The sequence below is a fragment of the Dendropsophus ebraccatus genome, chromosome 2 (genome assembly GCF_027789765.1).
Source record: "Dendropsophus ebraccatus isolate aDenEbr1 chromosome 2, aDenEbr1.pat, whole genome shotgun sequence".
Taxonomy (NCBI): domain Eukaryota; kingdom Metazoa; phylum Chordata; class Amphibia; order Anura; family Hylidae; genus Dendropsophus; species Dendropsophus ebraccatus.
This window is the reverse complement of record NC_091455.1, coordinates 195,786,388-195,813,754: the sequence shown is the minus strand read 5'-3', so window position 1 is coordinate 195,813,754 and position 27,367 is coordinate 195,786,388. Positions and strand designations below refer to the sequence as shown.

Below are 27,367 nucleotides of genomic sequence, written 5' to 3'. Positions count from 1 at the left end.
TTAGTTAGGGACACCAGCAATACTCTGTATAATAGATGTTTACTAGCATCTTGTGTCTTTTATGTCTATTGATGGGCTATCCTTAGATTATGTGATCAATAGGGTGTCAACACATGGCACCCTTCATTGATTAGCTGTAGGGCAGAGCCACTGTGGCTTTTTGCCTCCATGCACTGTGTAGTGGTCAGTCTGGGAGTTGGAATCTAGCCTAGTTTTATATTTTTTGTGGTTATTAAAAAAAAATAATAATAAAAAAAAATCCTTGTAGGGAGAATAAGTTACTCCTATATGTTTTTAAAGGGGACCTATCAACCCAACTGCCGTGGTGAAGCCCGCCTGACCCCCCACCCCCCCCCCCCCCCCCCCGGTGGAGCCCCATATACTTATCCCCCTATCAAAGTCCCGGACCCTCTCCGGTCGGCGAGAAATCCCCGTCGGAAGGTGCGCGTGCGCTCACCAGAGATGAGTCAGACGTCCATAGAGAATGACTGCTCCAGTCATTTTCTATCACCGTCGGGCTCCTCTCTGGTGAGCTCGCGCACAGCTTCTGACTTGGATTTCTCGGCGCCGGGACGGGGATCAGGACTTTGAGGAAGGTGTAAGTATAAGTGGCTCCACCGGGGGGTCAAGTGGGCTTCACCCTGTCAGCCAGGGTGACAGGTCCCCTTTAAAGTTGTTGCCAAAAAGTTCTAAAAAGAAAAAATATACCAGTTGGCTCAAAAGCCACCTGCTGGTATCAATGACATCCTGTACGTAGTGGCATCAGAGTGCTGAGCAGTGATGCCGATATGCAAGGCTTGTGACTGCTGCAGTCCGACGGGTACATCGTGTCATCACCGGCCACCAGAGCATCTGTGCCGGATCCTCTTGGGGGAGGGGGATAGTGTTGTGTGCAGTGTTTGTGCATGTTGTTGGCACAGGTAGCAGGTGACTGTCTATGGTTGATATGGAATTTTCTGTGTTGTCACCAGATGCTTCTATGTGACTGAATTATATTTTGGCTATTATATATAAAGCATATGGGCACCGACGTCTGTTGGATGTGGCATTACTGCACAGCAAACGTTACTGGAAACTAAGCTCATATATTTTGCAATACTCCTGTTACCCATATTTACTCTGTTTTCTACCCATAATTCCTTGGTGCAAATTTGCTTTCCCTACTATATGCAATCGGCAGAATTACCAGTGCTTCTTGAAGGCCAATGCTGGTAAATGGTTCACATAATGTACCTTCATGGACTTGCAGTATATCTTGTACAGAAGCGTGGGTTTTCCTGTCTGTTGTATTGTATCTTTTGTGTCTTTATCTTGCTTTCGTGTTTTGGTATTTTGCTGAAATTTTGCTCCGGTTGTGATACCTGGTTTTTCACTTTTTTTTTTTTTTTTTTTTTTAATGTACCTGTGATGGTGGTTTTGTGTTGGAATTGGTCAATAAAATGTTCTTGGCAGCACCGAGCTGACAATGGTAATATCAGATCTCTGTAAAGTTGTAGGATTCTTTGATCTGCAATGTATTATTTGTCTTGTTTATGCTATATGTAATCCAGTAATGGCGAGCAGCATATTTTGGTCCGTCTCAGATGTTTGACAGGTGGCGGCTGTGAAGATAAAGTTCGATCTAGTTGGTTGTTTGGCTTTTTAGGTGTGGCAACTTGCTTATGTGTTTTTGACGGAGTAGCAGAGAAAAGATGCGGATTGGTCAGGGTCCAATCACAGGTGCCAATTCCCAGAAAGAGGTAAAATTGTAGTCCAGAATAAAAGGAGTAGTAGCCACCCATGTGCAGTCCATCCCATCCATTCTGAGCTACAGTTATACAGCGATCTGGTGATTGGAGGCGGCCCCAGCGGTCTGACCCTTACGGATTTACTATCCTATGGATAGAAGAGAACTTGCTGAAAGGTAAAACATTTTTAAAGGGGTTATCCAGTGTTAGGACAACATGGCCACTTTCTTCCAGAGATGACACGACTCTTGTCTCCAGCTCAGATGTGGTTTGCAATTAAGCTCCGAGCGGTGCCGTCTCTGGGGAAAAAAAAGTGGCCATGTTTTTTTGTAATGCTAGATAACCCCTTTAAAGTGACTCAGTACCCACAATCTGACCCTCCCAAACTACTTGTACCTTCGGATAGCTGCTATAATCCAAGATCTGCCCTGGGGTCCGTTCGGCAGGTGATGCAGTTATTGTCCTAAAAAACAACTTTTAAACTGGCAGCCCTGCGCCAAACGGCTGTGACCTAGAGTGTCTGTGCATTAGGCTGGCACAACCTCTCTGTCCCTCCTCATCATCAGGAATGCTCCAGGCAGATTGTCTCCTATTCATCAGCTGTGAGAACACTGCACATGGGCTGGATCGTTAAGGCTCCTGTGTAGTGTTCACTGCAGAGGAATAGAAAAAATCCTGCCAGTGGCATTTCTAATAATGAAGAGGGTGGGGAGGAGAGACTGAGGGGTGGTGCAAGGTTAGGGCACAGATACTTTAGGCCACGGCCGTTGGGCACAAGGCTGCAAGTTTAAAAGTTTGTTTTTTAGAACCATAAGTGCATCACCTGCCGAATGGACCCCAGGACAGATCTTGAATTAAAAGCAGCTATCTGACTGTACAAGTGGTTTGGGGGGGTCAGATTGTGGTACAGTGTCGCCTTAAGCCACGCTCATGTGTAAAAATTGCAAGGTTTATGTTGACCGTAAAGATGGAGTTATTGCATAGTGGAGTACTGTGCGGTAAAACTGCACCTGTTTTACTGGTTTTGTGATGTGGGTTTTGTTTTTGTTTTTTTTTTTTGGGGGGGGGGGGGCTGTGTACTCTTTTGCCTGAAGTATTTAAAAAAAAAATCTGAATTAAAAATACAAGTCCTCTAACTAAACCATGGCAATTCATAGTATAATGCAGGCAGTTTTGCCACATATAATAGAATAGAGTAGCTTGCTTTGCAGTGAGGCTTTTGGTTTGCTGTGTAGTTCACAGCGCTGTTGGTGAATTTAATTATTTGAACAACTACATCATATTTTATGTTAGAAACTCTTGCAAAGCCGTCTGTCCCATGGGACGGACCCATTTTCTACTTACATTTTAGAGAGGTTGGGACTCTTTTATGGTGAGTTTACACAGATTTATCTGACAGATTTTTGAAGCCAAAGCCAGGACCAGACTATAAGCAGAACAGGTCATAGAGGAAAGACTGAATTCTCCTCTTTTCAATTCCATTCCTGGCTTTGGCTTCAAAAATCTGTCAGATCTCTGTGAAAATGCACCATTAGTGTGCAAAGGTGTTTGCATAATCAGAACTCTCTTTTTTTCTAATCAACTGGTTTCAGAAAGTTAAATCAATTTGTAATTTACTTCTATTAAAAAAAACACTCAAGTCTTCCAGTACTTATCTGCTGCTGTACGTCCTGCAGGAAGTGGTGTATTTTCTGACACAGTGCTCTCTGCTGCCATCTCTTCCTACGGCTCTGGACAGTTCCTGACATGGACAATCTCTATAGAAAACCTCTCCTGCTCTGGACAGTTCCTGTCTCGGACAGGGGTGGCAGCAGAGAGTACTTTGACTGGCTGAAAAGAATACACCACTTCCTGCAGGACGTACAGCAGCTAATAAGTACTGGAAGACTTGAGATTTTCAACTAGAAGTAATTTACAAATGTGAATTTTTTTTTCCACCCCTGGAAGTACCCTTTTAAGACTTGCTCAAAGGATAGGGGAGTTTGATTGTTGGGGGTCCCCCGGCTGGAGGGAGGGGCTTTGTATTATTTTTTTTTTTAATGAAAAGATAATGGAGCACATACATTCAAAATCTTTAGGATTGGTGGGATAGATGAGTATGGACAGGGACAAAGACGAGTATAGACAAAGACTTTTTAGCGTCAGTCCTGTGGCTAGGGGATAAGTGTCTCTTAGGGCAGCCTCCTCTCCCCCTTGAGCATTGACGTGCAGGCTTTGTATGATCTGTACATAAATAAGCATAAAACATTTTAAAATGTTCTCCTAATTTCCCCCGAAATTCCTGAAGCTCAGTACACAATGTATATTCTCTTCACTTAACCCCTCCCCATCAGAAACCGACCTGTAGGCTATGTGAGGGGAGCGCCGAGCAGCACTTTCTGCCCGGCCACTGTAAGAAGCTGTATAAGAATCCTGTGTCTTTTTCCTACTAGGAGCTTTGTACAATGTACATCATTAAACATGAATGGTCATGGTGCTGTATTAAGTATTTTATTTTTTTTTTTTTTATTTTTTTTTCTTTATAAAAACTCCCAATCAGTTGATGAGAAACATTCCAATGACGCCAGCAGCATGCTTCCACAGAATATCTTGTCGCAGACAAGCCGGCACAATGATAGAGACTACAGACTCCCCAGAACAGAGACTCACAGTAGTGCAGCCGCCCCGGTGCAGCACACAGTTAAGCCGCTGGTTCACCCTTCCGCGGCCCCGAGCACTGTTCCTTCTAGTACTTTTACAGTACAGCCTGATCACCCTCCTCCAAAAAAGTCATTTGACGCAAATGGAGCGGCGGCTTTATCGAAACTGCCTATCCCTACATCTTCCATCCCAGCACAAAAATCGGAAAGAAAAGGTAATGTGTGACACTGGGAATACATGCTATTGGGGGGGAGGGGAGATGCTCTGCATAACCCTGCAGCATATCTGCATCTTGGCGTTGCCAGTGAGTTAGAATTTTTCTGTTTTACCATGTCTGAGCACATTTGCACTTCTAAGTGGCTGTGATGTCACTTGTATTATATAGTAATGTTAGCATGGTGTACGTGCCAGGGTTACATGGTTTGTTTTGTTGGAAGGACCTGAATTCAGCATACTGGCGCGGTCCGCTATAGTGATAGTTATTCTATATTTGATTACGCTGTTTAAGCAAAGTCCTGCATGTACCTGTATAGCGATTGCTCATATCTCACTGGCATGTTAGCTGGGAAGTTAAAAATGTTGCTGTATTATTGTGGGGTTTGTACTGTTTGGGGGTCAGGATGAAGAACAAAGGCTAAAAATAGGAAATACCAATTGATTCTCCAATTATTACTGCCCTGCTATGCTGTGACACAGGGCTAATGGTTTACACTGTACACTAGATAGATGACCTGTAGACGTAGAAAGGAGTTGCCAATGCTCTGGGGAAGAGAGACCTCTGTCCATCCAGTTCAGCCTAGTACACTCTAGTGTTAATCCAGATGAAGGAAAAAAAGGTAAATGCCAGTTTTTCTCATTTGAAGGGGAAAAAATCCTCACTCTTAATCTAGCAATCAGAATAAATCCCTGGATCATACGCCCTTCTCCAGAATCTAGTTAGTAGAACCTGGTATACTATAATTGAATCTTTTAATTTTTTTTTTTTAATTTATCATGCCCACTTCCTCCAGCAGAAAGTTTCATAGTCTCACAGCTCTCACAGTAAAGAGAATCCCTTTCTGGTGTCCCCCCCCCCCCCCCCCCCCCTCTGGACAGAGGATGTCTCTTGTTCACAGATACTTGGATATAAATGGATCATGAGAGAGATCTTTATAGTGCCCCTCATAGTTATACCTAGGCAGTGATAGGCAGGAAGCCCTGATTTACCTTTTTAAGGAACAATGTGAATCGTCTTCTGCAGGCAGACAGGCTCAGCTTATGCATACCCAGCCCCAACTTCCTGTGTTATTTCCTGATATAGCCATTTTGGGAGACAGACTTACAGGAAAGACACAGCTAGTGGACAAGATCTTAGAGCTGTTCTTTTTGCGGAGTTAAGGAGTCAGTTTTAGTAAATGAAGTGGTATACCAGTGTTGTTTACCGGTCTTGTTGAAATGTCAGTGACCATTTAAAGTTTGTCGCCCATTTAATATGACAGTCTACTATAAATGATGAAGTGATATTTCATGTTTAAAGAAATTGTGTTTATTTTCATTTGAATGTCTACCTATTGTGCCAAGTGTCCCTGCTAAGGTGCTAATTCTAACTGGTTACCTGTACAGTAGCAGGAATTATTTCATTTCCTGTGTACAAAAATCCGTGTAGTTAAACTTAGAGGGAATTGACATCTGCCGTCATGGTCCATGCATGGACGATGTGCTATACGCTGGAATTCAGAGCACCCGTCATCAAGCTCCAAAACAGTTTAAGTGCCCTATTCCACCGGACGATTATAATTAGCATAATCGTTAACGATTAACAATCTCAAACGACCGCTATTGCGAAAGACCTAAAAAACGTTCACTCATTTCCATGGAACGATAATCGTTACTTATGATCGTAATTGCGATTGTTTTTCTTCGCTATTTATTCGCTATTGCGTTCCTATCTATTGCAAACGACCGAACGACATCTTATTCAATGCGAACGAGCAATGATAAAAATAGGTCCAGGTCTTAAGGCCCTATTCCACGGAACGATTATCGTTCTTATTCGGCAGATATCGGCCGCTACGGACGATAATCGTCCGGTGGAATAGAGTGCAACGATCAGCCGACATCGTTCATGTCGGCTGATCGTTGCAGTCGCTTGTTTTTTAACATGTTGAAAAACAAGCGACTGATATAGCAGCGATCTGCTGCCGTCGCTCCGTTGAATAGGAGCATCAGCAGCAGACGCTGCTATATCCCCCGGGCAGCCCCCCCGCAGCTCCCCGCCGCCCCCTCCCACACTCACCCGCTCGTTGCAGCCGCGTTGAATAGCGGCGGCAGCGAGCAGGGAACGAGGAGCAAACGAGCGCTGAGAGCGCTCGTTTGCTCCTCTAAACGACCTGTGGAATAGGGGCATTATAAAGCTATCAACGATCTCTCATTCGGTCGTTAATCGTTAACTACATTTCAACCGAACGATTATCGTTTAGATTCGAGCGATTTAACGATAATCTGATCGTCTGGTGGAATAGGGCCCTAATTCTTTGCTGTACTCTGAGAAAGCCTTGTGGCTGTGTCAGTACAGTAGAGTGAAGATTTAAAGTGAATGTACCATCTGGTACATTGCTTTTGGTTAACAGGCCGGCGCGGGGATGTCCTTTTGTTTGAACTACCATCCAGCTCCCGTACATGGCGCCGGTCTATTGCCGAGCACTGGGGGCAAGCCTGCCGGCCCCCAGTGTGATGAAATCTCCTTCCCTTCTGTAACACTTTTCCATTAGAATCAGTGGAGCCTCAACACAGAAGGGAGGGGAGATTGTCACATTATGGGCCGGTGGGCCTTCCCCCAGTGCTCAGGGGCGGGCAGGTGCTCTGGAGTAGACTGGCCCCGTGCACGGGAACCAGGCGGCAGTTCAAAAAAAAGGGACCAAGCCGTCGCTAGTCTGTCAATGTATAAATCCCAAAGTTGGTGTTACATTTGCTTTAAACGGTTTGAAAGCTCACAACAAACATCCCAACGAATTCTGAGCATGCGTGACCTCCAGCACTGGACACAGTAGGTAGATGTCCTGAGAGGGTGTGAAAAGAACAGAGAGGGGATGCTAAAACAAGTCTGCATCTGCAGTATCCAGACACTTAAAAAAAATAAATAAATAAATAAATAAATGAATATATACAGATATATATACACAGTTATATGCAGAAGAGGATTTTTACGCAATCCTCCCACCAGGCAGAGACTAGCTGCCCATGTAGTGTTGTGCTAATGCATCATGGGATTGATAGCAGATATGAAAGGGAGAGGATGCAGCTTGCAGACTGAAAATCAAGACTATTACTCCTTAGCGGTCACATGACCTTGATGCAGGAAGTAAATGTGTTACAGCAGAGCTGGGTTGAAACAGATGACAGCAACTAGCAAGTTGATCCTGTGATCCCAGCAGCATAGGCACAGATTATAGCAGTCTGTAATTTGAGGGGAAGAGTGATAAGTATAGTGAGCTTAGAAGCTCAAAGGCCCTATTACACAGAACAATTATCGGCCGTATTCAGCCGATAATCATCTCGTGTAATAGAAGGTAACGATCAGCCGACATGAACTATGTCGGCTGATCATTGCTGTCGTTTGTTCAACATCATGAAAGAAAAATGACTGTGATAGCAGCGATCTGCTGCCGGCAGCCCATGGAATAGGAGTGGCAGCAGACCGCCGCTATCCTGTATGGGCTGCCCGGATGATCTAGCGATCACCCGGGCGCCCCCCGGTGCTCATCTGCTCGCTTCCGCCTTGTGTAATAGCGCCGGCATTGAGCGGGGAACGAGGAGCAAACAGGCGCTGTCAGCTCTCATTTGCTCCTCCATTCACCCTGTGTAATAGGGGCTTTAATCTTGTCAAATTGGTGACCAGGCCGCAGCTGCATTGTATCTGTGACCTAGCATAGAATACCGGTCTATAACAACTCCATGTCCTGCAGCATAGAAACTGCTGACCCGAAGAGAGACATGACAACAATGTTACATGAAAAGATGAACACCATGATGTCACTGAATGAGCTTTAGTTAAAATTATATGAACAGTCAGTAGAAATTATTTTTAATTAATTAAAATAAACATTCATTAACCCCATCATGACCCAGCCCAAAATGGCCTAAATGACCAGGCCTTTTAAGAGCTATAGCGCTTTTATTTTTCCATCTACAGGGCCATGTAAAGGCTTGTTTTAAGGAACAAGTGTACTTTGTAATGGTGCCTTTTAGTGACACTACTGCAAAAATATTTGAGGTTAAAGGAGAAGTCCGGCGAAAACTTTTATGAAAGTATTATTATAAAAATCACCAATATACACTTATTATGGGATATGCACATAAAGTGCTTTTTTCCCTGCACTTACTACTGCTTTAAGGCTTCACTTCCTGGATCGCTGATCGTCCGGGCAGCCCATAGGATACAGCAGCATCTGCTGTCGATGCTCCTATTCAACAGAGCGACGGCAGCAGATCGTTGCTGTATCAGTCGCTTTTTTTTCAACATGTTGAAAAACAAGCAATTGCAACGATCAGCCGACATGAACGATGTCGGCTGATCGTTGCACTCTATTCCACGGGACGAATATCGTTCCGTGGAATAGGGCCTTAAGTGTGCCCCTGCCATCATCCTCTCCAGCAGCCACAGCCCGCACAGCTCTGGGAGTCGGGGCGTGACATCCCCATGTTATCCAGGAAGTGACATCCCCATGTTATCCAGGAAGTGACATCCCCATGTTATCCAGGAAGTGACATCCCCATGTTATCCAGGAAGTGACATCCCCATGTTATCCAGGAAGTGACATCCCCATGTTATCCAGGAAGTGACATCCCCATGTTATCCAGGAAGTGACATCCCCATGTTATCCAGGAAGTGAAGCCTTGATGCAGTAGTAAGTGCAGAGGGAAAAAAAAACACTTTATAGGCATTTCCCGTAATAAGTGTGTATGAGTGAATATCGAGCATGCTAGAGTTGGTCCAAACCCGAGCGTTCGGCATTTGATTAGTGGTGGCTGCAGAGGTTGGAAGTAGCCTTAATGCTGTCTAGAAAACCTTTAGTCACTGGCTGTATCCATGTTTTCTAGACAACCTTAGGGCTTTATCCAGCTTCAGTAGGCCCCGCTAATCAAATGCTGAACGCTCGGGTTCGGACCAACGATATTCGCTCATCTCATCATTAATTTTATCATAATGTAACAAAAAAAAAAATCAGTAATCCTGGCGTTTTTTCCCTCTTAAGCTGCTGTTTGTGCAGGAACAATATTCTTATATTTTAGTCAATTGGCCAATTAAACACTCAATATTACAAATTATGTTGACTGAATTATTTTTACATGTTTTATTTCTATAATTGGAAAGGGAAGGGGCTTTGGCATACTCTTAAAAATTTAATTTTTTACACTTTAAATCCCTCTCGGGAATTGCATGCTCTCATTGGAATTTATACTGTAAACTGTACTATGCCATTACATAGCATTGTTCAGTATTATTGGCGCTCTTCCCATAGAGCCTGCCTGAGGCAGGTAAGTATAACGCCTGTGGCAGTCAGGGAAAACTAACAGGACCCCTGCAATCACACTTAAATGCTGCCGGTCATTAACTGTGAGCTTGCTTCATGGCTCCGTAGCAAATAATGCTGTAGGGGTACGACATGGGTCGTCTGGTCAGAGGTGCCCATACGGCTTCTGTCGTCTAGGGGGTTGTTATCTCCTAAGGTAATATAATTTTGTGGTGATAAAGGGCAATATGCTTGATCTCTCAACATTAGGGGAGTATTTTGTCCCCCCAATGAGCCCTGTATGATTGGTTGATTCCAATGAAATTGATAAGTTTGGCACCTTATGTGTAAATTCAAAGGTTTAAAGGGGGTTTTCAGCATTCAAAAATGTTTTTATATATTGCTGCCTTGTTGGCAAACATAATAAAAATGTCATGCTTAACTCTCCGCGTTCCCCCGAGTCTCGATGTGGCCTCTCCATTGACTGCAGCCCCGCTACTTTAACAACAAACTAATCTCAGGAGTGACAGTCCGCTCATCCAGATACTGGCTAAGATGGGACAGTGGAGCAGATGGGACAGTAACTGGCTGAGCGGGCTGTCACTCCAGAGATGAGTTTGATACGAAAGTAGCGGGGCTCCAGTCAGTGGAGAGGCCGCATCGGCACTTGGGGAAACGTGCAGCAATATATAGAAAAATTTTAAATGCCGGATAACTCCTTTAAATGTTACCTCCAATCCTGTGGATAAGGGATATCTGATGACAAAAACAGAGCTCAGATAATGTCTTTACTGCGAAAGCCTTATCAAGTGAAGGACGTAGTGGTGGAGGCTTAAACTGGCATAATAATAGTAAGATAGTAGTCATTATTTATTTTTATTTTTTTAGCTTACCCCTTTAATCTGTTCCTTTTTTTTTTTTTTTTTTTTTTTTTTGTACATGAGCCAATCAGTGCTGGAGCAGGGACCCTGGTGTTTTTTGTTTTTTCTTTTTAAAGCACCCCGCCCGGTTCCTGTGGTCAGCTGCGCCCCCCCCCCCAGTGTGACTATATCCCTCTCCTAGAATCAATGGAGCCACGTCACAAAGGAGAGGGGATATTTCGAAAATAGGACCGCACCACTGGGATCCCTGCACCGGCACTGATTGGCTCATGCACATAAAAACAGGACATTATACCTGAGGGTGCATTCTCTTTAAAGTGACACTGTCATTATCTTTTTGCATTCTGACTTCTCTTCACAGGTGTAAATGGTAAATTTAGCAGTTTTCATACCCTATTTTATATCATACGTCAAGTAAAAAGTGATCTTTTATCAACTGCAGATTGTGCTTGCAGATTGTGCTAAGTGGGCGGAGCTACACTGCAATAGCCCCACCGTTGGCCCAGCCCATCTGACGTCTTCACCGCATAGGCCCCGCCCCCTCGACACTCCTTTGGTATGGGCCAACCTAGAAGTAGTGGGGCCTAGACCTTTATGCTAGCCTGTTCCAATGGTTGGAGAGGGGGCAGGGTATATACTGTGATAACTTCAGAGGGGCGGACCAATGGTGCCGCTGTGGGCGGAACTAAGTGGCGCTATTGCTGTGAAGCCCTGCCCACTTAGCACAATCTGCAGTTGATAAAAGATCACAAGCAGCATGACGTATGATATATAAGATATGAAAACTGCTAAATTTACCCATTACACCTGTGTAAAAACAGAAAGCAAAAAGAAGGTGACAGTGTCACTTTAAGTGCAGCTTTAAAGATCAGCAGCTTTTTGCCCGCTTTGGTAACGGCAGTGTACAGCAGGGGCTACACTGAATCAGGTTATAAAACTTATTTCAGTTTGTCACCTCAGCGTTGATATACAAGTTTTATGTTTAGTTTTTAACTTTGGAGGGTGTTCCTCTGGGCTACAAGAACCCAGCAATGTTCAGCCACTTTTCTCCTAACACCCCTAGGCCTGCAAGTAAATGCTCGCTCTGTATAGACTAACAGGCCGGATGTCACTTGGGCTTTTGCAGCCCGTGGGCTCCATCTGCTAATTTGCATAAAACTTCTATCTCAGCGCTGGAGCAATGGATTACAGTAAGAGTGCTCTCCTGATTCATGGTAAGAAATCCTATTGTACACTGCCTTCACATTAGTCAGCATAAATCTACTGACAGCTTTAATAGTCCAGTACAGGCTATGAACAGTAGGATCAGCAGACGTCTAACAATGATGGTAGAGACACATGTACGACAGAATTACCACATTTACATTGCATGACAGGCAGATTTTCTCCTATTCCCATTGCACGTGAGGCAGAGCATGCTCAGACAGATTGACCTAGTAACTTCTCTAGTAGTCTAAGAAGACTTTCACATTTGCTGAGTCATGGAACATACTTCAGGGAAAGTCTATAGAGAGAATTACTGTAGATTATGCTTGGTGCGGATGTGATGTCCAATTCTACGGCCATCTGGAGCATTGACTGTGGGAACCACAACCGCCAGAATTGCCATTTGGTTTCTGGGCCATACGCATGAGTGGTTTAGCTTTGGCCATGCTGACATGGAATCCTTTTATTGTGATATTTATTACAACTGGTCACTTGATCCTCAATGGTCGGTCACTTGTGATTTTCTCATATGGTCCAGAATAGAGAGGACTGTGATGTGTATCTGGGAAACTCTTTTTTTAAGTGGTCTGCTCAGGTGAACTTGTTTTAGTAAATACGTGTTTCCCATGAAATAGATATTTTTGTGCATTTCTTCATTGGGCTTTGTTTTGTGTGGTATGGTATGGTTCCTCTGTAAGGGTATGCGCACACAGCGGAATCCGCAGCTTGCCTCTGCTCACGGTCGTGTGCATTTCCGCACGTGCCATAGACTCCATTCTATGCACTGGCGGATTCCGCCACCCGTCTAAAGAATGAACCTGTGTGCGCGGAAACTGCAACAGGTTTTCTGTCAGGATTCCGTAGTGTGCACATACCCTTAGTCTTGGAAGTGTCAAAGGGATTGTCCATAAACATATACAAAGTTATTTTACGATCTTTGTGGCATTTCATCCTTTCAACCACCACTGTCTCCCTTATGTGGGAAGGCTTAAAGTGCAGTGGGAGGCAGGGTTGGCTGAATACCTGGCTAGAGTGTACAACAGGAGCAGGAAGTCTGTTACAGGATACAAATTACATGGGATGTTGGGCTTAAAGGGGTGAATAAAAATAGTTTTCAGATCAGCTGGCGTTAGAAAATTACACAAATGTGAGTCGCTTCTACTTAAAAATATCCAGTCTTTCATTACTTATCAGCTGCTGTTTGTTCTGCAGAAAGTGGTGTTTTTTTCCCAGTTTGACACAGTGCTCTCTGCTGCCACCTCTGTCTGTGACAGGAGGCTAGAGAGAACAGCCTAAACCTAAACTGGTTGTATAAACTTCAGGGTATGTAATAATAGGCATAGGCTAGAAGGGAACCTTGCATACTAAGCACCTATAGCATGCAAGAGAAATGGGAGATTCACAAAGACAAGACAGACAACACTCAACACTCAAGCGGTGCCCTCCCGCAGCTTACGCCTCTTTCATCACATCAAGCAGAAGCCAGGGTATCCTTTCTTACATTTTTGTGGACACTTACGACTTTAATACAGGACCTGATACAAGGGAACGTATTTGTTGACAAGCTGTATCCAGTGGCCAATGATGGAGTGTCAGTGCACTTCCATTCCATTGCAGTTATTTTCTTGGCATAGAATAAAAGAAATCTGATGAGTAATCTACAATGAGAGGTGTGCGTGACTTCATTTATAATTCCTAGCAAACAAACCGTGGGCGTGCGGAGATATGGAAAATCAAAATGGTCGGATTAAAATTGTATGACTGAACGCCAGGAGGGTTGGACTTTGGGATAGTCCCATACAGCGGGGAGGAACGTCCCGACATCAGTCTGGCACAGAGGGCAACACTCCCATTTTCCTGAGTCTGTCTGGGGGTGTAGTAGGTTCTCTACTGTATGGGGGTGTAGTAGGTTCTCTGTAAAGAAAAAAAGACTGTATAAGTCGGTCCCTGGAACTGACTACTGTAGGGTAATATGAGGGGCACAGCGTTGAGTAACTCTGAGTCTGGGGTTTGGTAAGATCCTTGGTACCCAAGAGCTTCTCGGCCGGGGAGCAATCCAAAGGAACAGTGAGGCTGCAGAATCGAGTCTTAATAGTGTTTCTCAATTGCAGGTAATGAAATAAAGCTGTACAGGGAATATCATACAAATCGCATTTAGTGATACCGCACCTGGAAGGTCTGTCCGCTCCGTCAGGTGTTGGTTGAGCCACAGAGGAGTTCTCAGAGAGAGGAGAAGAGGATAGCAGCATGGCTACCACAGACCACACCCTTTGAATAGTAGCCAGTGGAGTGGGCCATGAGGAAGAGGAGGTATATTTAGTGTGTTAGTTATGCCCTCGTATGATCCCACCAGTGCCCCTGCTGCGTTAGTAGGGTCTAGATCCAGCCACCAGTTAGCATACACCAACTGAGATGCCAGGACGTAGTGGTACATATGTGGGGCTGCTAAACCTCCTTGCTGCTAGGGAGCCAGTAGATGGGCATAGCCAATTCTAGCAGACCTGCCGTGACAGTCAAAGGAAACTAAAGAAACTTTGGGAAACAATAATTTTAAAGACTTTAATATTTAAAGATATTAGTTCCCACCGCTACAAATGTTGTTCTGTGGATGCCAATAAGGGCAATAAGTTCAGGGGTAGATAACTAGCGGACCTGGCGAGCTGCCGTCACATGTCCAAGAAGATCAACCAGTAGAGGAAGGGATACCAAATAACCTGATGTAGACTGACTATATTATGGACACTCACTGGTCTTCAGTAGTATTGCCGTGCCTCACTGCTTAGCGTGTTATCCTTTGTTTTTTTTACTGGTGATTGGTGGGGTCTCAGGACCCAAATTAGACCAGTCAGGAGGAGGCCTGTCTACATATTAGATATTATATGGTTGTTGTCAGTATCAAAGAGGAATGCCATCGAAAAATCAAATCAACTGGTGTCAGAAATTTCTACAGATTTGTTACTTCTATTTAGAAATCTTCAGTCTTCCAGTACTTATCAGCTGCTGCAGAAAGTGGTGTATTCTTTCCAGTCTGAAGAATTGGATCTGTCATGTCTGTGTATGACGTTACCTAGGGAATTGCTTAGGATCCTTTGCTCTATTCTTGCATGTTTGTGTTTTTGGGGAGAATGACTGATCAGTCTTGTGGTGTACATTCGCTTTACAGTCTTATGACCACCCAGTTGTTTCATCATCCTGTTTAGAATAATGTATCGGTATGAAGAATAATGTATGGGATATACATGGTGAATTGGCATTCTTATCAGTATGTAAGTTTCTGTTCGGAGCCTCCATCGGAGATCTGGCCATTTTTCATGAGAATCCTGAACTTATTATAAATCACTTGAGCTGTATGTAAATGGTATATGTGAATTAATAGTAATAAGTAATAGTTTAGATGGCCAGACTGTTAGGGGCCTATTCCACAGAGCGATAATCGCTCCGTGAAATAGAGAGAACGATCAGCCAATGATCAGGTCATCGGCTGATCGTTCATTTAGGTTCAGACGTAAAATCATCGTTTGCCACCAGCGCATCGCTACGGTGAAATAGCGGTGCACGGCGGCGACCGGCGATTTCAGCAGCATCTTACATTACCTGTCCGGGCGGCAGGTCTTCTCCTTCTTCCTCCCACTCCCGCACCGCAGCAGCTTCGGAGCAGGGCTGTCTGAACTGACAGACCGCTCAGCCAATCACTGGCTGGAACTGCCGCGGCCAGTGATTGGCTAAACGGTCTGTCAGTTCAGACAGGCCGCTCCGAAGCTGCTGCGGCGCAGGACTTGGAGGAGGGAGAAGACCTGCAGCCTGGACAGGTAATGTATAAAACAAGGGCTGCAAGGACATCAGTAAGTATGTCCCTGCAGCCCTTGCTTAACGATCATCGGGGCTGTGTAATAGGCCCAGTAAACGAGCATCAATCTAGCAGATCGGCGCTCGTTTACATAGTTGATCAGGCCCTGCTCGGCCCGTGGAATTAGGACCCTTAGTCTGTATTGTGTCTAGCAACCAGCTACATTCACGTGCATAGGAAAATAAAAAATCTTCACCTTTTGTCCTCATCTGGACTCTACTTTGGTAATATGCACTGGAAATCACTAGTGTATTGCAATATACCATGACAGATATCTGATCTCCTGTCTGTTGAAATGACAGGTACACATTTGTATTGGTGGGGGTCCAGGTGCTGAGACCCCCACAGATCTCCATGCTAATGTAGCATTGGATGGATTTATAATGGAACCTATAGTACTTCCAGTAGATGCATTTGCCAGAAGTTCCATAGTCTCAATTATAAATCCATCCAATGCTACATTAGCAGGGAGAGTGGAGATGAAGGGCACGAGCGTCACTTCTGCTTCCTCTTTCAAGCAATCAGCGGGGGTCTATGCACCCGGAACCCCATGATATACACTTTTCACATGGGGCTAGAACACGTCAGAAATTTGTTGAAATGATTGGTACGCTTTAAATACTTTTATCGTCCATGGAAACATTTCTGAAGCATCTTATGTTAAAGCTGGGTATATAGGTGCATTGTTGTCAGACGGGTGTATGTTTGACCAGCAGCTCCGTCTCCCCACCCCCACATGTGCATGTACGCTCTGCTTAGCAGAATGTGCATGTATTGTATTTTTTTGAATGGAATTTGGGGGCTGGAGGTGAGATGCTGAGGAAGAGAAGGGAGGACTCTGTATCCGTTATGTGAAATTGGTGCTTTCAGCTGACATGGCTAACAGGTTATTAACTTTTGAAGTCCATTGCTGGATCATTGTGTGACTCTTCACTTTCTTCGCACTTCTCCTCATGTGTACACAGGCCCATGTGTAGCCAACTAATGACTTATAAGCTGTAAAGCTCAGCAAAATTCTCACTACCTGTGGCCACCACTAGAGGCAGCTGACTGCATATATGTATATGCTGTAACTGCAGATAGTCACTAGTAAGTCTTATTAGTGAAGCCATGTTTCTAATTAAGCTTTTTAAAGGCCCCCCCCTCCCCGATTTTAAAATGTGGTTGTCCACTATCCACAGGATAGGTGACAAATAAGAGATTGCGGGGTCCGACCTCCGTGCACCAAGCTACCCCCCCCCCCCCCCCCCCCCCCCCCTCACACACACACACACACACACACCGTAAAGAGGCGATGTACTCTTTAGTTTTAGTGGTTACTGTGACATGTATAGAGGCATTTTGTGAAGCTGTCAATATCTAACATATATTTTCTTTCTTCCCATAGACTCAACATCTGCTGACAAGCCATCCTGTACTACTCCCTCCACATCATCTGCCCCTGGATTAAACCCCACCTCTGCTCCTCCCGCCTCCTCGTCCTCCTCCTCCTCTACAGTCCCCGTGTCACCGGTGCCACAATCACCAATTCCTTCACTATTGCAGGACCCCAATCTCCTGCGACAGCTGCTTCCTGCCTTGCAAGCCACTCTACAGATTAATAATTCTAATGTGGATATCTCCAAAATCAATGAAGGTATCAAAGGTTCTTCCTTCCTTTATAGTTACCTGACATGGACGTCTGTCCAAGATCTCAACTAGAGATGAGCAAAGTTAATAGAGTATTACACTCTATTACACCTGTCAGGCAGCGTCTGCCTTTGAGTTCTGCACTGGCTACCTGGAAAAAGCTGGTTGTAGTCCTGGTAGAGTTTTCCCAGCGGTGCATTCAGCTTTTCCAGGCAACGGACTAACAAGCCGCCGGCCGTGTGTAATAAAGAGCTTCGCTAACACTGTGAATTAGCTAATCTCTAACCTCGACCCTGTTATCTTATTAGAAGAGATATGTACATACAGCGAAATCCATATTGTCCATTAAAATTTACATTGTTTCCCATTATTAAACATTAGGGCCTTTTATTGCCCATACTAGCCAGTCATTGCTAAGGTTTAATTTTACTTGAGCTATAAAGAGTGCAAGCTGTGCTGTAATTGATGACATGTTTTCTTTAAAGGGGTATTCCCATCAAACGTAACTTTTGATATGTTGCTGCCCATGGTGAGACTAACAATTCCTTCCATACTTATTATCTATTCAGTCTCCTTCCCCCAGTTCTCAGCTGCCGTTTTCTGCTGAAGACACAAAAATCTGTGTGTGAACCTGTCTCTCCCTCTCTCCCCACTCCCTTCTGAGACGGCTGATGTAAACAAGTCCCTGGCCGGCTGTATCGGCAATGTTGAAGCTTCTTTGCAATGCCAGGAGGGATAATCACAGTGAGTTCATTAGCAACTTGACCTCAGAATATCCCTCCCAGCATTACAAATAAGCTACAATGTTGCAGATAAAGCCTGCCAGGCAGGCTAGTTCATATCAGCTGTCTCAGGAGGCAGGGGGGAGACAGAGAAAGGCTTAGACACAGATTTTTGTTTTTTTTTTCAGCAGAAAGTAGCAGCTCAGAACTGGGAGAAGGAGACTGAATACATAAGTATGGAAGGAATTGTTAGTCTCACTATGGGCAGCAACTTATCTAAAGTTATATAGTGGGCTTAAGTCTTAGACTTGACAAAGCGCTGCTGCGCAAAAATGTTTGTCGTCTGAGTCTCTCCCGCACCCCTACCATCCACCCCTCCCTGTGATGTCAAGCTAAATAAAGCCGCTTCAGAAGTCTCAACCGGTGAGTGCCTTGTTTTCTTTCCACTATATATACTGTACTCTCCTATTCATCGGTGCACCCCGGCGGACTCTAAATATCACTGCCCAGTACTCCAGTGATCCATAACGATTGCACATTAGTGATCATTTTGCCTGTCAGGAAGTGCCAGCTACTATATCTATAGCGCTCATATCAAAAGCTATGTTTGAGTGGAATACCCCTTTAAGACATTGTCAAGATACATGTAAGTGTTGTGTGTTATGGATCCTTTAGTTGAGGAATAAGTGTGATTATGCTGCCATCTAGTGGCAGAATTCATTTTTAGCCTGAAGCTCACAACTTTTATTCATACTTTAGCAGCTTCAGTCTTGCAGACCTTTTACTTTTTACTCCTATTTGTTTACAGGTGTGTTGCAAATATAATAACCTAGATGTGTATTTTAGTCCTTACAGCTGCTGTGACACAGGCCTCTCTACAGTCTATACTACACAAAATCATCACTGCTGGGCCCTCGGCTTTCAACATTACGTCTCTAATCTCCCAAGTTGCACAGTTGTCCGCACAAGGTGAGTGGTGATAGATACATAGGTATATTTATATATTAAAAAATTATATAATATATTTTTTTTAATTATTAATTTTTGTCTTGGCTTTATGGCATCTGCCACCTTTAGTATACCTGAAGCTTAGGAATTATAGCTATAATTTTCTTTTATTTCAGCAACCCAGTCCAATCAGTCTCCTATGTCTCTTACATCTGATGCCTCCTCTCCAAGATCATACGTGTCCCCACGAATCAGCACACCGCAGACTAACACCGTTCCTCACAAACCGTTGATAAACGCAACACCTGTATCTTCACAGCCAAAGGTAATAGCTGCTCCTGTGTCCTGGTGTAAGTCTGATAATCCTATAACCCACCCCCTCCCTCCACATCTGGGGGCTGTCTCTTCTAGAGGAAGCCGCAGCTGGCAAAATAAAACTAAACCAAGCAGCTCTGTAAAACTCGTGGGAAAGGTGATCTGGGTGTTTTGGCCAAATACTGCTTCTAAGGGTTCTATGTTTTTCAGACCAGTGAAAGTAAAACGTTCCTGTTCACGTCTTTGTAGGCCAATACCACAGTTGGTGCTAAGCAAGGACCATCTACACAGACCGTACAACAGCAGACTGTGACCGTTGACAAACCCCAAGGACATGAACCCACTTCCCCACGAAACCTTCAACGACAAAGGTAAGTTAGTTTGCTCTAAAGGAGCAACATTTTGCTGCGTTGTACGACATAGTAATCTGGTTTTATTAGGGTATGTTTCTTTAAGGAGGATTCTCTTCCATAACATTCCCATTTATAAGTAGAATAAAGTAGTGTCTTTTTTTTTTTTCTTGTTTTTTTTTCCCCTCTTAAGCGTTAATACTCACACTGTTTCTGTACTACACTGCTTGACTAGTAGATTTGTCATTAACCTGCCGTTGTTGGTCTACCCGTAGTAGTCAGAGAAGCCCGTCTCACAGTCCAAACCATACCTCCAGCACTTGTGCATCCAGCACGTCGTCCGTAACACAGAGCACGTCTGCACGATCGTCCTCCTGTTCACTGACGCCAACGCTAGCTGCCTACTTCAATGAAAACCTTATAAAGCATGTTCAAGGCTGGCCTGCGGATCATGCAGAGAAACAGGTAACAAAGGATTTAGCCAGGGTTTAACAAATGCAGTGGCATTCAGCTTCAAGAGAAATAAAACTTGTAGTTTGGGGATTGGAATAAAATATTTTAATGTGGGAGTGTTGGATGAAGGTGTTGCTGCGGATATTGGATATCTGGAATCGAGATAGTGTCACATAAAGAGCTGATAGGGTATTTGATCCCTGGATATTTGTGGTTGGCTGAAATGTGTATTCTGAGCAGAAACTGGTTACAAGTGGTGGCCACAATGGTCAGTTCTGAGTCCTAAGTGAGATAGAAGGTTTGGTAGGTAAGGTTTGTCTGCTGAGGACAAAAAGGTAGGGTTAATATTCCTAGAGGGGTCTGTACTATTTAGTAGATAAGTGGTCAGAACAATGAAATCGTTGTTTCCTGGTATCTGAGCATCATATGTCAGTGAACACTTCTGAAGAGAAGGATTTAGGGGTAGTGATTTCTGACATACTGAGTCACCAGTTCAACCAGGCGGTAGGGAAAACTGGGCTGAATAGCTAGAGGTGTAACCCGTAGGAAGAGGGAGATTGTGATCCTGCTGTATAGAGCTCTGGTGAGGCCACATCTGGTTACTGTGTCCAGTTCTGTATAGCCTGGAGGAATAAGGAAAAGGGGCGAACATGATCCAAACCTTTTAACATGTTAAAAACCTAAATAAGGTTCAGGAAAGTGTTAATAAGAAGGGGGCATAATCTGAGGATTTTGGGGGAGGGAGATGAGAAGCAGTGTAAGAAAATATAGTACTAAAATAGTAGATGGTAAATCCACAGTAAGTGAATGACAAGAGAAACATACAGGTATTGTAAGGGAAAAATCTTAGTGGGTCAGTGGTGAACATTATCTGCAGCATTATCTGAGAACTTCTGTGTGATATCTGCGGGGAACAGGCAGTGTTGTGAGTGATCACAGTATTTCTACAATGCTGGACGAGTAACGTTAACTATGATAACTTTTTTCCTCTTCTCTCTTTCTAGGCTTCAAGGTTGCGTGAAGAAGCTCACAACATGGGGAGTATTCACATGTCCGAAATTTGTACAGAGTTGAAAAATTTAAGGTCTTTAGTTCGAGTATGTGAAATTCAAGCGACTTTGCGTGAGCAGAGGTTCGTATGGCTTTGTGTACCTAGGGTTACTACATGTAGGTCAGCTTGCTGGTTATAGGGGGAATAGCTGTTTGGCTGTATAACAGAAGATGGGAACTACGAACTAATATGAGAGGTTAATATAAAATGCAGAGAGTGGAGGCCGACTCTTCACTGGCCAGGGTTTTACAGGAAGAAGAGGTCAGCATTGCATGATGGGAACTGTAGTCTGCTACCCAAAGCCATGGCCTACTTATTCTGTACTTGGGGTACATAAGGTGCAACAGTTATAAACAGGTAATTGTATTGAACATATTTAGGATATACAGTTAGTGTTGGGTTCACGTAATACATTAGCAGATGCTAAAAGCGGATGTTGCTGTATGCCATAAAGCAGTATCTTTCCTATTTATACGTTATGTTGGAAATAATTTTTATTTGTTTTGGGTTGCTGCATGAACCCAGCCTTAGGGTCCTATTACACGTCCCAATCATAAAGTGTAAACGAGTGCTGATCTGCTAGATTGGCGCTCTTTTACTGAGCAATTACACCTGCTGACTATCCGGCAGTTAGGGCTGCACAGACATTGTTAGCGATGTCCGTGCAGCCCTTGCCTAGTGTAAAATAACGTATTTACATACCTTATCATGTTGCCCGGTGTTCTCGGGCCTTCATCCCCGGTCTGTGCAGCTGCTTTCTGTTCCCGTCTCTGGCTGCTCAATCACTGACCATTGTCCTGTCAGACTGGACAAGAAGGAAGGAGATGGCAGAGACCAGGGAAGGCCGGAGGACACCAGGGAACGTGGTAAGGGAAGTACGTGCTTTATCTAACACTACAATCATTAGCCGTGGGATGTGCATCGCTATTACATGTAGTGATGTGTGCCTGACACCCAATGATTTTAGGTCTGGACCTAAAATGATCAGCCGATTGTTCTCTATTGCATGGAGCGGTAATAGGCCAAATTGACCTGATTCGGCCAACTATCGCTCCATGTAATTGGGCCTTTACTTTGTTGTTTTTTGTATCGGTTACCTCAGTGAGCAATGTATTGTCCATTCCTCATCCTTTAGTCATTATGTGACGCTGCTTCTTTCTCTCTCCCCCCAGGATACTGTTCTTGAGACAACAAATTAAAGAACTTGAAAAACTTAAAAATCAGAATTCCTTCATGGTGTGAAGAGTTGTCTTGCACGCGGACTTGGGACTGACTGTAAAGCAGAGCGAGCCCGGTCTCAACATTTTTGAGCTGCAAACACGTAGACTTTGGACCGTTGAGCCGGGCGGCGGACACTTCAAGGGGGAAAGCAGGACTGGAGAGGGTGTCAATTCAGGGGGTAAAAACAAAACAAAAAAAAAAGAAAATCCAAGAGTGATTTGTAAAAAAGAAAAAAAAAAGACAAAAAAAACAAAAACCCCTTGAAATGTAGATTTCTTGTAGATGTATCCTTCACGTTGTAAATATGTTTTGTAGATTGAAGCCATGGGATGCTCCATGTGTATCAGAGCTTTGACATCCAAAACTAATCAATGCTGAGGTGGTAAACAACCCTAGCCTTTTTTCATGTAAGCTTGTCTGCAAAATTAGCCGTTATTATATTATTATTATTTTTTTTTTTTGTTAATTTATCATTCAGAAATTTTTTTTCTCATTTCCATTTCCGGAAATTTAGATACCAGCACCAAGCAAACTGTTTCCGTGTCTGAAGTAATCTCTAACAGTTTGGGCAGTGTACAAAACCATTTGTGCTAGATGTCATACGCACCCCAGCCTTGTTTGAGAACAGTGCTTCATTTCATTAATTTTTTTTTTTCCCCCCTCCCTAATTTCTGCAAAGAAATCTATTCCTGGAAGTGTTCCTCCCGATGACTAGACGACTTTTCCCTGTGCATCTAGGTTTTCTCCTTAACGGCACTGTTGCTATGGCACTTTTTTTTTTCTATATATATATATTTTTTTTCCATTCCTGTGTACAGTAGCTTAACATGACGGTGATTGATCGACAAACCCACTTTTTGCTTGTATAATAAATTATTGAAGTCCTTTCCACACGCAGCCTGTGATAACTGCCGAGCCGGACACGTGTCGTGTGCTTACCAAGCACATTACTCGCTCAGTCATACAATACACCGAGAATTATTATAATTTTTTTTTTTTTTTAATATATATATATTTTTTTTTTTCCGCCCCATTGAACATAAATAAACTTCAAATGTTTGTGTGGGGGAACAGAGGAAAACAAGCTAGTCAGATGTGAACTGTATCTGTTGTAATAAACCTGTTTAAAGAGACTGTCGGCCTGCTTTCATTTCATTCTAGCAACGTGTTAAAGATTATTTTATTGCAATGTGAAAACTGCATTGGGAAAGGGTTATGTGTTCTTTATGAATGTTAAATGTGGGGTTGGGAGGTCACCATTTTCTGGAAGGGCTTTCGGCTTTTTCAAGGATTTGGCGTTCACTTCAGGGGAGCAATGTTGTGATCGGTCCCATCTATACCCAATCAGACTGCATTGTTATATACATTGACCTGTATCAGAAACACAAAGTCCTGTCTCTGTTTTTTCCTTTTTGGGTGCCACTTAGGAGGCGCCTGTTTGTTCCACGTCGTCCTGTCGCCCGGCGGTTGTCTTGTGTTACCGTTTACCTGTCTTGACGTCATGCTTTTCAGTTCTATGGATGCTTGTGTGATGTATTATGGTGTTCCAGTTTGGTGCTGACTGCTGCTCTCGCCACCACAGACTTCTCTCAATATCTGTGATCAATTACAAACCACTGTTACCTTTCAATGATGGAGAATCTCGGCTTTGTATATTGTTTCCTAAACTATTACAAATAAACAGGAGAAGAAAAACTATGGCTGCCATATAACCAATCTGTTTATTTCACACTCTTCACTATTATACACAGTACCAGTAAGGCCGACAACATGCACGTTGTTGCCTCTTTATTACGGACCGTACAGACTAAAGGTCTCAAACTGTCAGGCCGGGACTTAGTTTTGTAATACGGACACAGAATTGTGCATCTAATGTAGCTCTACAAACTCTTCATTGCTTTGCAGGTAAAGTGCCATTCATATTCTAGTGGCTGTGCTAGGAATAGCATCTCTGTTCAATTTACTGAGCTGCAGTACCATGCAAAGCCACTATAAAATGTATGGAGCTGTACATGGTTAACATTGTTGCCCGATTTTGATATTGATGGTCTATTTTATTCAATATTAAAGGGGAACTATCAGCAGGTTAGACAAATCTAACCTGCTGATATGTACCTATTGCACAGGAGACACCGAGGAGGAGGGTATGTCTCTTACATTGCGTATTAAAAAAATTTCAATGCCCCCAAATGAAAAATGTTACACAATGTAGCGGTGTGTAAAAGTGCAATTATTTGTGAATATTTTGATGATCTATGAACATTTACCATATTAGAAAGGAAAGCATAAGAATTCTTCAACTTTGGGTGGCTTTAGTATCCTCAGGCCTTGATAAACAATGAGATCCGTTTGGTCATGGAGGATACAGGTTCCGTATTGTGCAGCACATTTGGCCCCAGATGTTACAGCCGCCTTGTAGATCCTGCACACTTGTAGGTTGCTGAAGCTGGTACCATATCACTGAGGTTTTTGTGTCCCTCGTATAACTACTACAAGTGACACCCCAGCAGGGGGCAGTATTACTCCATAGCTGAGGCTGGATTGGTTTGCTCACCGCAAGATCTGTTTACTCCGATCTGACATATCACATACCAGCCTGGGCTTCAGCCTATTACCTAGGTTATATCCTGGAATTCCAGGTGTACCCGAGCTGTCTCCTCACGGACCAGGAATTCATCGGGAATCAAATGTGGAAGGTTCGACAAGGTTCCAGTTCTATAGAACCTAAGATTTTCCGCTGTTAGATCATCTCTACTCAGAACAGCCTAGATGGTGGGCAATTGGTCAAATCCAGCATCTCTCACTCTAATGATTCCCCCTTTCAAAGTCTGTAAACTGTATTTGTGTGTCATAGAGCCATGTGTAGAAGACAATGATGTCTCACCAAAGAGGTACACTACCCAAAAGCAGCACCGTATGCCCTCTTGTGGCCAGACCCAGTATCTAATCAGACCGCACTGTAATAATGTGATCATTTACATATCTGTAAGCTCAGTTTGGTAACAATCTGACATTTCTTGCAAGATTTAAAATTTTGTCTATGACAATGAGTGTACTGTATGTTCACTATTGTAGTCAAAACCAGGAGTGGGTAAAAAAAAAAAAAACACAGAAAAAGGTGCAACTCTTTCAATTATAGTTTTTGTCTGTTTGTTCCGATCCTGGTTTTGGTAAAACTATCCGAAGAACATTCCAAATAGTGACCTACACTCACCGGCCACTTTATTAGGTACACCATGCTAGTAACGGGTTGGACCCCCTTTTGCCTTCAGAACTGCCTCAATTCTTCGTGGCATAGATACAACAAGGTGCTGGAAGCATTCCTCAGAGATTTTGGTCCATATTGACATGATGGCATCACACAGTTGCCGCAGATTTGTCGGCTGCACATCCATGATGCGAATCTCCCGTTCCACCACATCCCAAAGATGCTCTATTGGATTGAGATCTGGTGACTGTGGAGGCCATTGGAGTACAGTGAACTCATTGTCATGTTCAAGAAACCAGTCTGAGATGATTCTAGCTTTATGACATGGCGCATTATCCTGCTGAAAGTAGCCATCAGATGTTGGGTACATTGTGGTCATAAAGGGATGGACATGGTCAGCAACAATACTCAGGTAGGCTGTGGCGTTGCAACGATGCTCAATTGGTACCAAGGGGCCCAAAGAGTGCCAAGAAAATATTCCCCACACCATGACACCACCACCACCAGCCTGAACCGTTGATACAAGGCAGGATGGATCCATGCTTTCATGTTGTTGACGCCAAATTCTGACCCTACCATCCGAATGTCGCAGCAGATATCGAGACTCATCAGACCAGGCAACGTTTTTCCAATCTTCTACTGTCCAATTTCGATGAGCTTGTGCAAATTGTAGCCTCAGTTTCCTGTTCTTAGCTGAAAGGAGTGGCACCCGGTGTGGTCTTCTGCTACTGTAGCCCATCTGCCTCAAAGTTCGACGTACTGTGCGTTCAGAGATGCTCTTCTGCCTACCTTGGTTGTAACGGTTGGCTATTTGAGTCACTGTTGCCTTTCTATCAGCTCGAACCAGTCTGCCCATTCTCCTCTGACCTCTGGCATCAACAAGGCATTTCCGCCCACAGAACTGCCGCTCACTGGATGTTTTTTCTTTTTCGGACCATTCTCTGTAAACCCTAGAGATGGTTGTGCGTGAAAATCCCAGTAGATCAGCAGTTTCTGAAATACTCAGACCAGCCCTTCTGGCACCAACAACCATGCCACGTTCAAAGGCCCTCAAATCACCTTTCTTCCCCATACTGATGCTCGGTTTGAACTGCAGGAGATTGTCTTGACCATGTCTACATGCCTAAATGCACTGAGTTGCCGTCATGTGATTGGCTGATTAGAAATTAAGTGGTAACGTGCAGTTGGACAGGTGTACCTAATAAAGTGGCCGGTGAGTGTATATAATGTATAACCGGGCCATACTGGGATATAGAGAGGAGGAGTGAGCGCCTCTGTGCTAGCACCAGCAGTGTGCTCACATTCCAAGAACTTTATACTCTTCTGCCCCCTTGTGTACAAAGTGCTAAATGCAAAGATGTATATCAGTGCTGTAAGAAGAGAGAGTGAAGACCTCAAACCATGATATTTCTTCTTGTTGCTCTGGGCAATTGTGCCTCAACACAGGGTTTGATAAAGCTTCCCCATTATATTTGATTGTTTATTTCACTGCAGAACGACAGCTTTAACACCATAAGGACCGAGCAAATGTTCGCTTTTGCGCTTTCGGTTTTTTCCTCCTCTTGTTTAAAAAGTGCTTGCGTTTTTTCACCTACAGAGCCCTTATTTTTTGTCACCAATCGTACTCAGCAAATACAAACTTAATTTTTCCTTAAAGTATTCTGCAAAACCGAAAAT

At 43.8% G+C, this 27,367-nt stretch overlaps 1 protein-coding gene across 2 annotated transcripts in view; it reads left to right on the top strand.

Moving 5' to 3' along the window:
- WAC (WW domain containing adaptor with coiled-coil) overlaps positions 1 to 23,615 on the top strand; it is a 48,828-nt gene extending 25,213 nt beyond the window's left edge. The window contains exons 7-14 of one of the 2 annotated variants that reach the window (XM_069959005.1): positions 4,267 to 4,581; positions 17,181 to 17,429; positions 18,991 to 19,113; positions 19,269 to 19,417; positions 19,657 to 19,778; positions 20,033 to 20,222; positions 21,215 to 21,342; positions 22,434 to 23,615. In XM_069959005.1, the coding sequence (XP_069815106.1) occupies positions 4,267 to 4,581; positions 17,181 to 17,429; positions 18,991 to 19,113; positions 19,269 to 19,417; positions 19,657 to 19,778; positions 20,033 to 20,222; positions 21,215 to 21,342; positions 22,434 to 22,503 (1,346 nt within the window). In that variant the 3' untranslated portion in view covers positions 22,504 to 23,615. The remainder of the gene's footprint in view (positions 1 to 4,266; positions 4,582 to 17,180; positions 17,430 to 18,990; positions 19,114 to 19,268; positions 19,418 to 19,656; positions 19,779 to 20,032; positions 20,223 to 21,214; positions 21,343 to 22,433) is intronic. The other variant, XM_069959006.1, reaches the window with a different exon arrangement.
- Positions 23,616 to 27,367: the final 3,752 nt, after the last annotated feature.